The 13,430-nt window shown below is 38.5% G+C and overlaps 2 protein-coding genes across 2 annotated transcripts; both read left to right on the top strand.

Annotated features, from left to right (window-relative positions):
* The first annotated feature begins 379 nt into the window (after positions 1–379).
* lcat (lecithin-cholesterol acyltransferase) lies at positions 380–5,599 on the top strand. Its single transcript, XM_085915173.1, has 7 exons — positions 380–750; positions 2,530–2,686; positions 2,867–2,982; positions 3,225–3,320; positions 4,172–4,396; positions 4,553–4,748; positions 5,052–5,599. The coding sequence occupies exons 1-7, from the start codon at positions 600–602 to the stop codon at positions 5,413–5,415; spliced, it is 1,305 nt and encodes a 434-aa protein (XP_085771299.1). The 5' UTR covers positions 380–599; the 3' UTR covers positions 5,416–5,599.
* Positions 5,600–5,779: 180 nt separating this feature from the next.
* Positions 5,780–13,245, top strand: pla2g15 (phospholipase A2, group XV). The gene is made up of 7 exons (XM_085915024.1): positions 5,780–6,135; positions 7,762–7,918; positions 9,340–9,458; positions 10,354–10,452; positions 10,539–10,763; positions 11,252–11,364; positions 11,738–13,245. Exons 1-7 carry the CDS (start codon positions 5,988–5,990, stop codon positions 12,131–12,133), a joined length of 1,257 nt encoding a protein of 418 aa, XP_085771150.1. The 5' UTR covers positions 5,780–5,987; the 3' UTR covers positions 12,134–13,245.
* Positions 13,246–13,430: the final 185 nt, after the last annotated feature.

The following is a 13,430-nucleotide window of genomic DNA, read 5'->3' as shown; positions in this document are numbered from 1 at the left end:
GGGAAAGTGGTGAGGGTTCATCCACTCTTTTCTACTGTCATTTGGACTCATTCTACCAAGGGAACAGACAGCAAGCCACGGATTAAAACTTCTGCAAGTCACCTTCCTCACGTTGCGTCTTCTTCATTCAGTAAGTTACAATGTCACGTTTTGTAAACTGCTATAGAATGACGAATGAAACAATTTCATGTTATTCTTTTCCCGTAATCTTGTCAGAACCAACGGTGCGTAAATAAATAGGTGAAAATCAATAGTGCAATGAAAACACCACTCATTTATTTGCCCATGTCGTGCGTGCGTATGCGTTTGTGCGTGCGTGCGTGCGTGTGTGTGATTAAGCCACAGTTGAATTCATCAGCCATCCCGCAAACTAGAATTGTCCGAGTGGGCTACAACAAAGGCTGCCAACAAACTGTACGAAAGGTTACTGTTGTTATATTAACTTCGTTTATTTTTTGGTTTTGTCTCAGGTTTTTTTTTTTTCTTTTTTTTTTTTCTTTTTTTTTTTTTTTTCAACCAAGCCCCTGCCAGCAGTGTTGCTAAGCCCAAGAGGAGACATCGGCCAACATTGCAGCCGGAAGAAAGAACATTAAAGAACAATGGGCTCACTAGGACAAAGTTGGCTTTTGCTGACTCTTGGACTTTTGCTGGGACTTCATCACACCTCATGTTTCTGGATCCTTGATGTTGTCTTCCCTCCCGAATCGAAAGCTCAAAACCATAGCAACATCACACCTCCACTCATCATTGGTAAGTGAACCTTCCACTGTGAAAAGTACAGGACATTGAAATGTACTGTACATATAAAAAAGTAAAAATCCATTCATGCTGTCAGTTTTTTGAGAACTTGGCACAATAAAATAAAAAAAGTGTTTCCATGCAAAATAGTTTCCTTCATTCCGGTTAAAATAAATTCATAAATAAAATAAATAAATAATATGCATGGGTTAAAAATAGAACTGACCCAGGAAGTTGGGTCAATTTTTGCTGATTTTGCAAAAAGAAAAAAGAAAAACCAACCCATTTAAAAAAAACAAAAAGATTGTTTTGTTTTGTGTCGGTCCAATTTTTAACCAAATTTTTTATTTTTATTTTGACACCAATGTTTTAAGAGTGTTTATTAACATGCATCGTTCATACTTGTTGAAGTGAGTTGAGGAGTTGCATTTGGATAAAAATAGTGCTCTACCACTATCTTGTGCTATATTGGTGTCAATTTAAATGAGTTGAGGAGTTTCATTTATTGCATGTTGATTTTTGTTATTCATGGTAAGATTGTTGCCCTCAAATAGCCTCAAGACAGAAAATGTCATGAAACAAGAAGTCATGCAGGAACACAGGAAACTCACAGGAAACTGCAATACTATTGGAATTAGAGATGGCAATTATCAATTATTTATTGACCTGAGTGAGGTTAAACAATACAGAGAATGGATCAATGGATAATCAAAGAACTGAATGTTTATAAATGTGTTTGTTTGCTAATTTACCAAATCATGCACGCAGTACAGTAATAAAATGCATGTCGGTCTCTGAAAGAAGTCAATAGAAAAGCTTTAACCCTTAAGATGCTCACAATGCACAAGTCTATAAATCTGAAGATTTTTCCACAACATTTTGATTGAACTTCAAATAGGACTATGTTTCATTTTGAAGGTCACATTGTAACGAGATTAGATTATAAAGTACCTTCTGGACATCATGTGGGTGGTAGTTTGCCAGAGGTAAGCGTTGTGAGCTCGGGGCCCACAAAGCTGTTTGTTTAGTGAAACAAACCTCAACACTGACTAGATGTTTGTGACCAAGCTGTTCATTTACATGTTGAGTCATGAGTTTAGACTAATAGAACTACAGTAGTTGATTAATACGCATTGATTCATATGTACTACAAACCGGATTCGGTTGAAGTTGGGAAATTGTGTAAAATGTAAATAAAACCGAAATACGATTAGAAAATCCTTCTCAACCCACATTCAATTGAATACACTACAAAGACAACATATTTAATGCTCAAACTCATCAACTTTATTAGATTTTTCAAATAATAATTAACTTAGAATTTCAAGGGCATGTTTACCACTTCGTTACATCATCTTTCCTTTTAATAACACTCAATAAACGTTTTGGAAGAGAGGAGACTAATTCTCTTAGCTGCTCATGTGGAATTCTTTCCCATTCTTGCTTGACGAACCGCTTGAGTTCTTCAACGGTCCGGGGTCTTCCCTGTCGTATTTTACGCTTGATAATGCGCCACAGATTTTTTAAGGGAGACAGGTCTGGACTGCAAATGCGCCAGGGGAGAACCTGAACTCTTTTAACCCAGCTTCAACCGAATCCAGTATGTATTTTATGTTGGTAATGCTCAAGCGATGGGTGTATATTTATGCTATTACGGTGTTGCGTTTGTATCCTCTACATTTTCTGTTCCGCTGTCAGCAAAACAAGTATTATTGGAGTCTCAACGGGACTTGTTTTTCACTTTTGGCCGTTTTATATGCTCATCTCAGAGACTCAGATTTGTTTTTGCAGTTCCAGGAAACTTGGGCAACCGTCTGGAAGCTAAGATAGACAAGCAGCAGCTGGTCCACTGGATGTGCTACAAGAAAACAGATCACTGGTTCCCCTTGTGGGTTGACCTAAACATGTTCATGCCTATTGGTGTCGATTGCTGGATCGATAACATTAGGTAACATCTATTATCTCCTCACACACATGGAAAATACTGTCGGAAAATAATTGATGATGATTTTTTTTGCTGCTCCCCAAGATCAATTATTTTGATATTTTCCCATGTGATTTTTATTGCTGGAATCCTATTAGAGTGTGTGTGTTTATAGTACTGTCTGAAACATATGTCTGCGTTCAGACTTGTTTATAACAGGACAGTGAGACGATCATTCAACTCACCAGGGGTGCAGGTGCGGGTGCCAGGGTTTGGACAAACCTATCCCATTGAGTTTCTCGACAATAACAAATTGACTGGTGAGATGCATGAATCTGTTGGTCAAATTGTGGATAAAGATTAAAGTCATAAAAAAACACATTTCCGACCGACAATAATACATTTGTAGCACATACGTCAACATTTATATTGATGTTTTGTAAACTCTACAGACTGAAAAAGAAATGAATTGATTGTGTGCATTATTTTGAAATGAAACTGTGAGATTTATTTATTTGCATCAGGGTAATATTGCAGTTACGAGATGCTCTATGTTTTGCAGGTTATTTTCACACTATGGTGCAGCATTTAGTCAACATCGGCTACATTCGAAATGAGACTGTCCGTGGAGCCCCGTATGATTGGAGATTAACTCCGAGTAAGTGGTAAAATATTATGGGATAGACCTCACTATATCAATTATATGAGGGTTGTAAGATGATCATCAGAAAATATTGGCATTTGATACTGTGTTAGTTTTTGTATTTGAAAATGAGCTATTACTTTGTATGTATGTCCCGAGAGTATGGATGCCGTAAAGGAGCCATATCATATCTTAATCACTATTTTGGAAATTTTAGATTTAGGATTTTTCACCCAAAATACCCCAAAGTGGTGTTCTCTTCCATTCACTTCTGCTCATCCAATTCTCTAAGAAGCAGCTCCGCCCGATCAAACAAAAATAACCAAAGTGAAGACAACTGCTCCTGCAGACTGTTCTGATTTTTGGTGTATCAAATAAATTATAAAATGTTTCCACATTCCCGCTGCAGTGTACTGAAGTACTAGGCATGGCTGTTTTCAACATAATTTTGAGATGTCCTACTTTGTGAGCGGACATTGAACCCACCTCCAGTCTATTGACGAATTTGTGTGAGGAAAGCGGAGGTGGGGTTTTAATGGACCAGGCGTGTTACTTTCGGGATAGAAAGATAGCCAAATAACATTTTTATTAAGAAAGGTAATTTATTTAATTTTCCCCCACTTTTAATTTTTTTTTTCAGTTTTAAATACTTTTTATTTTTGCTGTCTCATTTCAAATTTAACCTGTGCTACTGGATAGTTTTAAGAAAAGTTAAGGAAAACTTTTAAGATAAGTCACATCATTTGAAAAATGTTAATTATATTTCCAGTTGTGAATCTTTTTCTATAAAAACAAAAAACCAAAACTGGAGTCTGTGCAACAGCAATGGATGAATGTAGATGTCTTTTTTTTTTGCCCTCTGACAGATGAGAACGCAGAGTATCTCATAAAGTTGCAGGAGCTGGTAGAACAGATGTATGAGGAGTACCAGGAGCCTGTTTACTTATTAGGACATAGCATGGGCTGCCACTACGTCCTCTACTTTCTCAACCATCAGCCTCAGGACTGGAAGGACAAGTACATTCGGGGCTTCATTTCCCTCGCGGCTCCATGGGGGGGCGCTGTTAAAGTACTCAGAGTCATGGCATCAGGTATTGTATTTCAGTGTTTTCCCAACCTTTTGTCAGTCAAATCAAATATGTTCAATCTGAATAATGTGATGCACACCACAGAAATAAATGGCATATGTTGTGGTGGAGTACAGGTTCTGTTTAAAAACGAAGTTTTGAATTTTTTTTTTTTACTAGGAGAAAATGACGGCCTCCCAATGATTTCCAACATCAAGATCCGAGAGGAGCAAAGGATGACTACAACAAATCCATGGATGCTGCCAACAGAGAAGGCGTGGCCAAAAGACCACGTTTTCATATCAACACCAAATTTTAACTACACGACACAGGACTACCAGCGCTTTTTCCACGACATCAATTTTGAGGATGGCTGGTAAATTCATACTGTACATGACACTTTTCGATGTTAACTTCATCCAGTTCAGTTCAAAATGTTCTGCAGACCAAAATTTATTTCACATGCATTTGTATTGTGAAATCTTCTCATTTTGTTTTGGAGATACCTGACACATTCATACAAAATTGCAATTATGAAGCAGTAGTGATTATCCTGCATTTTTATCACTTGTAATAGCAAACCAAAAATGTCATGGACCCTTCAATATCATCACCAGTAGAAGTTAAGGAAAAATCAAATCAACTATCTGACAGCTGACTAACATTCGGTTGGTTTCAGGTACATGAGCGAAGACTCGAAGAACCTGACTGCTGATCTCCGCCCACCTGGTGTTGAGGTGTGGTGTATGTACGGCGTCGGACTACCCACTCCAATCACGTATATTTACGATGAGGGGTTTCCCAACGCAGACCCCATAGACTTTATTTCCGACGATGGGGATGACACCGTGGGCAGCCGAAGCATGAGTCTTTGCAAAAATTGGGCCGGGCAGCAGGAGAAGCCTGTGCATGTTACGGAATACAGAGGGTTGCCACACCTGGATATTGTATTCAATGAAAAGGTGCGCAATCAAATTCAGCAAATTTTAGAGGGGAAATCAGAGATGCCTACAGAAGTTGATATCAAGACTGGCCAGACATAGCACACTATTTTCAAGTTCTATTGATTAAAAAGCACATGCAGCAGGCCTGGGAATAGCAGCAATAATGAATTGTGCATGCCTGACCTCAAGTTTATGAAAAAAAAAAATCCCTATATGTACTCTGAACGTTAAACTTTTCAACATATGATTTTTGTTGTGAATAAAGATGATCTTTTAACTGGCATTTTAGATTTTTTTTGTGAAAATTTTGATTTGCTTTTAATAATTGAATATGCTAAACGGGTTGTAGCTGTAGAGCGTGAAGCTACCAAGAAGCCATCCAGTTTTGATGTGCTGTAAAGATGTCATTTCGTGACGGAGCAAAAAAAAAGCTGTGTTACGGTTCGATTTATCTGAGCTCGATCACTTCGGCCTTGACTGAGGTTGCGTTACTAGATGATTGCTCTCTCTTCTGCTTTGAATCTCGTGACCCCGTCATCATCATCTTCATCATCTACGCAAACAACGCTAACTATTAAAGGGTCGACAAACGAGACAGGAGAAGTTACTTCGTCGACTAGCATCTTTGAAGAAAAGAGAAATGGCTCTTCGGCTATGAGACATCGGAAGTCATGGATGGTAGACCGCGGGTAACTGCCTTCTCGCTTCTAAGAGTCGCTTTGCTATTGTGGCTGTTTTCTGGAAGGAGCTCCTGCAAACCTGTGGGAAAATGTGTTGGCAACAAGCCGTGCCAATCTCCGAGACCTCCGGTGGTCCTCGGTAAGTGTTTACACTACTTCCCTGCTTTACACTGGCTTTGTTTACACCACTGTTGAATGTCAACACTTGACAAACGAGACTTACCAATCGGCAAAGGGGTGAAGACATTTTTTCAGTTGTTTTCTTTTCGGATCCTGTCAACATTTTGTGATTACGCAAGCACTAACAGATCTAGGTTTGTAAATAACGACTAATTTTAAGCGGACATCGCCATTCGTTGTTACAATTATATTTGTATCACACGTAGAACTGCGACTCTAGTCGTTTTCGTTACACTTTTTATTGCATATAGCATCGATGGATTGTGACCAACGTTTATGTGCATTTCGTATCTTTTACGAACTGTATTAGACAAAGTCACTGAAAATTAAAAGGTGCAATTGAAACCTTGTGCACTCGTTTTCTATATCTGGAGACGTTTGTTGACAGCGCTATCACGAGACTGTTTTTATGGAGTCAATCAGATTCATCGGGGAAATTTGAGCCAATCCCGTCATTTAATTGCAGAATACGTTATGTGATCCTTTTCACTCAGACCATTGCAGGTTTATACAGTAATCCAATTTAAACACCATTACCATTCTATCCTCCTTGTTCTCCGTGCCTACTTGATCAAATGTGGTTGAGTAGTGGAAACCTTATCTCGGTTGTACTTATTTTGTTGACATGAGGTCAGGGTAACAGTTTGTCTGGCTGCTACACACTGTTGATAACTACAAAAAAAAAAAAAACTGGCAAAAAAAAGGGGGGCTCCCCAGTCTCAGAGGATGTTCATTCAGGTGTTTAAATTTGTAGAAAAAAAAAAGTCAGATCACAGACATGACAGAAAAGGGGCAACTTTCTGTATATAAGAAACACTGAAATAGATGAATAAAAAAACTATACTCAATGACATAAATGGGATGAGCAAAGGCAATTGTGGACTAGTTTTGTGACAAGTACATGATTCCATCATTTTTGTCAAGGGTTGAAGTTTGGGCAGTCATTCGTGTATCTACCTCCCCCAATTTGTCTGAATTAGTGTTCGGAATTTTTCAGACTACTTTCGCAACATTGGGTTGTTGTTTTTTTTACACAAACCAATCTTTTCCCTTTTTTTTTTTTACCTAAACCAAACTTTTCTTGATGAAGAAATATGTGTGACTAATCAATAGCTAACAATGGAAAATTAACAATCAATGTTTTGTTTTTGAGGCAAAACCATACATATTTTGTTTATGAAGCAAAATGGCCACGTGGACTCATGGCCATCGATGGTCAAATGTCAATGCGAACTCAGAAAACGATCTTTAGCTGGAGACATCCAAACAACACGTTGCATGATCAAATAGCTGCTGGATAAAGTACGTTAAATCTTTTGCGGACAATCCAAAATTCAGACAAGATCTTGCACATACGTGAAAATGAATTTTGCATGCTGCTGTATATAATTCCAAATATAAAAAAGGGCTGACATTAATATTTTTTTTGATGAAATAAAAAACTTGTTGCTGTGCTTTGCTTTTAAGATAATACTGACAAGCTTGATCCTCTTGGTCAATATCGTCATAATATGCCCTTTGCATACCATTTCTTTTGTAAATATGCTTTGTCAACACCTTCTATGTGTCTGTTGGATGATTGCAGTTCCGGGAGACCTGGGAAACCAGCTGGAGGCCAAGCTGGATAAACCCACTGTGGTTCATTACATTTGTTACAAGAAGACAGACTCCTTCTTTACTTTATGGCTCAACCTGGAGCAACTTGTGCCTGTTGCCATTGACTGTTGGATGGACAACATAAGGTATGGTACCTATCAATCAAATATGCTGCTATCCAAAGCTTACTTTCCTAAATTCTTGCTTTTGCACTCATTCTTTAATAGATATTAGTACACTGGTACCTTGACTTGCAAGTATCCCAAATTATGAGCTGTTTGGTTAGGTTTTTTTTTTCTCCCGAAAAACATAAACGAAGCAAAATAAAAGTGTGTTTGGGATGCTGCATGAGATGACTGGCATGTCAAGATGGAAAACTCATTTGATAACTCAACTAAATTGTGTTACAAGCTTTCTGATGCTGCAAATTAAAGCGGTTCCACTAATTTAGCGTTGTACACAATAAATTCAGTTAAATGCAGTTTTGTCAGTGTTGTTCATGTTCTAGTACTGTGTGGGTAAAAGAAATGTAAAAATCTGATCAAATTAAGGTTGATGCCACTTCCCCCGTATTAAAATTGACGTGGTTTTAAATTGCCAAATTTCCATTCCAAATATAGTTCAATTCAGATCGTTTGGAACTTAAACCCTGACCAGTTGCATCCTGCTTTTTTTTTGTGAGATGAAATGGAAGATTCCAAATTGATTTATAAACATGTTTTGAATGGTTGTATGTGCACTAGCTGTGCTGGTTTTGTTGACACAAATCATTCATCGTTCCAAAGGTCAGTTTTCCCAATAAGAACTGATGCAAACAAAGCTCAAGGCAATCTTTAACACTTGGAAATACATTCACAAATGCTACAAACTACATTTAAAATGATTATTATTTCAAAATTTTGAAGAAAGCATATGTGAGGCTTAACAACCTTCACGTTGCAGGTTAATTGGTAATCTTGGGATTGCTGTGTCTTGTATTATATACCAATTTCAATTTTTTAGGGTAAATCATCAACATTGAATGTGTCAAGGTTCAGTTTGATTGAGGCATGGGTGAAGCCAAAAACAAGTATGTAGGTCGAGGGTGCAGAAAACGCAAACCAGAATATTATTATTAATATTATTCAGAATGTTTATGATTTCATAACTTTCATTAGTCCCTCAAAAGAGCAAATTTGCATACCATTTGTTTGGTGCAGCTATACAATATTGTATGACTTATTTATTTATTTATTTATAATGTTTTTGTCTCTCACAACAGTCTCTTTTTTAGTTGAGAAATATTTTTATTTGATGGATGCCCATAGACAGATCTGAGCCTAGCTGTGCAGAAAACAATGTTTCTTGTAGTAGAACAAATCAGAAACAGAAGTTAAGGCAAACAAAAAAAAAAAACGGAACATGTTGCCACAAAAGGTGATGCAAATCTTCTTGTGACTTCTTTCACTACAGATGCGGAACTAACACCTAGATAAGGGTTTTTCACAGAGTGTGTGTGTGTGTGTGTGTGTGTGTGTGTGTGTGTGTGTGTGTGTGTGTGTGTGTGTGTGTGTGTGTGTGTTTGCAGGCTGATCTACAACAGAACCACACACACCACCTCATCGCCTCCCGGGGTGAACATCAGCGTGCCGGGATTTGGTCAGACGTCCTCGATGGAGTATCTGGACCCTAGTAAACGCGGTGTGGGTGAGTGTGGAAGAATATAAGTTTTCTTCCAGTCTTAAACAGTCACAAAAACAATCATCATTCATCAACAGTACTGTGCGCCGGATATAAAATGAATGGCTGGACCACAAGAAAGAACGTTATGTGCGGCCATATTTGCTTCTGCCTAGAATTGTCAGCCAACAAGACGTCCACTGACGAAACATGTTGCGGTTGTCCCTGTAATTCACAATCTGTCAGAGGTGGTAAATTCAGGTTCAGAAAACAAAAAAGCCTGCCAGAGTTTTTACTCGTGATAGCGTTTTTAATTTCTGGACCCAATTTACCACCTCGGGTCCCTGGTAAACTGTTGTAAACAAAGAAAGTTCATTTAACATCACGTGCTGTTGCTGAAATTGCCTTCATTTGTTATTTTATAACAACTTAAAATGATTATTGTTTTCGTGAAATGGTGCTGTTATATGTTATTTTATACCAAAAAAAAGAGTCTTATTGGTTTTGTAAAAGGGCAATATTGCATATTGCAACTTTATATTGATGTATTTCATATCACATTCATGGAGTCTGTTGGACTGTGATAAGTATTGAATACACACACACACACACACACAAACACACTGATTAGTGATCGCATTACTAAGCTGTTTAAAGACGGTCATTGTCTGGGCCGCTTTAATCACATACGACAATCTTGATAAGCGTGATGTGATATACTCAACTCATTGCATTTGTCAAACATCAATTGTCTTTCCTTGACGATTTAATAAAACAATCTCACTGTGACTTTTAAACAAGTAAACACTATCGTCAATTCTAAGCATCTTTTTGTGTCTAGATGAACGGACTGCTTTATCTTGAAAAGATACCAATGCTTCCATACCACTAAAAGCAGCTTGTCCCTTCTTCTGCTTTTTAGGGATGTATTTCTTTAATATCGCACAGGCACTGGTAGACTGGGGCTATACTCGAGGTGATGACGTCAGAGGTGCCCCCTATGATTGGAGGAAAGCACCCAGTAAGCACAACACACACACTTACGTGAGCAACCTTCCCATCAGCTCCTCAATTTTAACTTCTGAGATCTCCTTGCTTTCTTCCCAGATGAGAACAAGGATTACTTCCTGGCATTACAACGAATGATCGAGGAGATGGCGAAGAATGCGGGCGGTCCCGTGGTTTTAATTGCCCACAGTATGGGCAACATGTACATGTTGTACTTCCTCAACCAGCAACCTCAAGCCTGGAAAGACAAACACATTAAAGCGTTCATCGCTCTGGGAGCGCCGTGGGCCGGCGTGGCCAAAACACTCCGTGTGATCACCTCTGGTGAGAGAAGAAACCATACACTGGTTTTTATTTTGGGTGGAGTGGAACCAGACCACTATGACCTACAACCAAAGTAAACCACTGCTACAAATCTAGTTATTATTAGCTGTTATATTTGATGAGAATGTATAAATAATGAAGAGGTGGAAAGTCTAATCCTTAGCACATCTGCCAGTTCTGAGTTTTTAGGTTTAAAAAAATAAAATAAAATGCATGTTCGGGTCATTGAAGTCTCTAAAACCAGGGATCGCCAATTCCAGTCCTCGAAAGCTGCTATCCTGCATGTTTTAGATGTTACCCTCCTCCAACTCGCCTATATGTGTGTTTACAATATCCGCTGGGTAATAATGTTTGCCTGTTTGAGAATAAAATAAACATTTTTTAAAAATCAATTATTGACTGGGTGACACACCACCCAACACATCAGATTGTTCCTCTCTGTCTCCGTCCAGTTCCTCGTGGGTGACTTTTTTCTGTTTGTGTTCCAGGCGACAATAACAACATCCCTGTCATCAGACCGCTGAAGATCCGCACTCAGCAACGTACGGCCGTGTCCACCTCTTGGCTCCTTCCTTATTCCCATACCTGGCCTAAAGATAAGGTGCGCGTTTGTTTATTAATCATTTGAGCTCGAAAAACTCACCACACTTGTGTGACGACGTTGTCACAACAATCTGCTGCTTCTATGGCGTAATGGAAAAAAGCCAGTCCTCGTAAAAACATTTAAAGTATTCTTTATAACCCGTGAACACAGCGGTTGACTCGTGAGACACCACCCGACACAAATACCTCAACTATCCCATCAGGTATCAGAAGTTAACGTTAAGAGTAGAACAAAATAATGACAGCAAATAGAAGTTTTCCTTTCCACATATTCCTCTTAAGAAAAAACAAAGACCTGCCTATGGTGTCACTCTTGTTTCACCAGAGAAAGAGTCCTACCAAACCTAATACTCGGATCCATCCGTATGTAGGTTTTGATCCAGACCCCCACCACCAACTATACCGTGATGGACTACAAGCGACTATACTTTGACCTCGGTTTCGAAGACGGCTGGCTGATGCGTCAGGACACGGAGTCGTTGCTCTTTGACCTCACACCGCCGGGCGTGGCCGTCCACTGTTTGTACGGCTCGGGTGTTCCCACCTCGGAAGCCTTCCAGTATACCTCCAAGTTCCCAGACGTGGATCCCACCGTGGTGATGGGCGACGGCGACGGGACGGTCAACCTGCTGAGCGCCACGCAGTGCAAACGCTGGGTGGAGAGGCAGAAACAGCCGGTCATCTTACACGAGCTTCCTGGGAACGAGCACGTCAACATGCTGCTCAACATCTCCACCGTGGCCTACATCAAGAAGGTGCTCTTCTAGACTGCGGCAAGTTTGCCAACATACAGAAAAACTCGTCTCCTCCATTGTGCTGTTCATCTCGTCATTTGCGCTGCTCTGTTTTTTTTGCTCGTGGGCGCAGCAGCCATTTTGACACCTTTTAACCTCCTGTAACATCCATTCATGTTATCTAATTAATGGCTACTGCTCAAGTACTTTTTTTTAAATTGAAGAAATTGTCAATAAATTTTGTATGGTCAGAATGTTTACGGATAAATCCTTTTTAGCTGTCCAAGAAAGCATTCCGAGTGCGATTAATTTGATCAAGGAGGCAAAGCAGAGTGAATGGATACGTAGCATATATGTCTTTCAAATTTGATCTTTAAATTTGTCCATATTTCTAACATTTTTTTAATCGTGTTTTCCCCAAATTTTAAATATGATTAGCATTTATTGGAGCTTCTGTGGCCTTTTACATTTGTGTTCATTTTGTGTGACATACTATAAATTCGAATTTATGTTTATTATTCAACACTCGATAGTCACTAAATCAGGGATTATGAATATCATAACATTACAATTTTTAGGAAGAAACTTTCCAGATGTTGAAAAGCTGACCTCATTCTTGAGGTAATTAGGATCAATTGTCATATCAGTACATGTTTATGGTTTTGTTCGTCAGGACTGTTAAGGTTCCAACTGTTTCTCATATTTAACATGGGCTACACACTGGTTGCTGATTATTATATTTGTGTTTAAGAAAGATTTTTATGTCTCAGAATATTTTGTTCTGTTGCTTAAATTCTATACTCGTCCCAGTAAACACTAAAGACTTAATATTTGGGTTGGTTTGTCAAACTAAAATATTGTCTACCGGGTTGTTTTGTAGGAAATTGATTTGACAGAACATAGCATGCTGTTTTTTTTGTTTTTTTGTTGGAAATCCAATGACATTAAGCCTTTGCATGCTGTCTTTTATTTTTTTTATCACAATTTGAGATTCTTTTTTTGTCTCAAGACAATCAAGTGTTGTGCTTCTCCAAAGTTGATTGTGCTCGTGGAAATGACGTCATTCTCTAATTGGAGTAATTGTATTACCTGACTGAACAGTCAATTAAGTACTGCCAGTGATAAATTGTTTATTATACAAATGATTTCTGTGTGTTTCATTTTGAGTGCCCTAAATTCTAGTAAATATATTTCAAATATAAAAGGAGACAAATAAGCACATGCAAAGTTTCACTTTATCTCGCGCAAACACGAGAATCTGTGCAGCAAAGCCCTTTTATGGTTTGAAATGGAAACATTGGAAAGCATACAGGAAATACTGCTCTTTTTG

The sequence above is a fragment of the Syngnathus leptorhynchus genome, chromosome 6 (genome assembly GCF_054491065.1).
Source record: "Syngnathus leptorhynchus isolate UIUO chromosome 6, UIUO_Slep, whole genome shotgun sequence".
Taxonomy (NCBI): Eukaryota; Metazoa; Chordata; class Actinopteri; order Syngnathiformes; family Syngnathidae; genus Syngnathus; species Syngnathus leptorhynchus.
The sequence above is the reverse complement of the archived record's forward strand: the minus strand, read 5'-3'. Positions and strand labels throughout refer to the sequence as shown.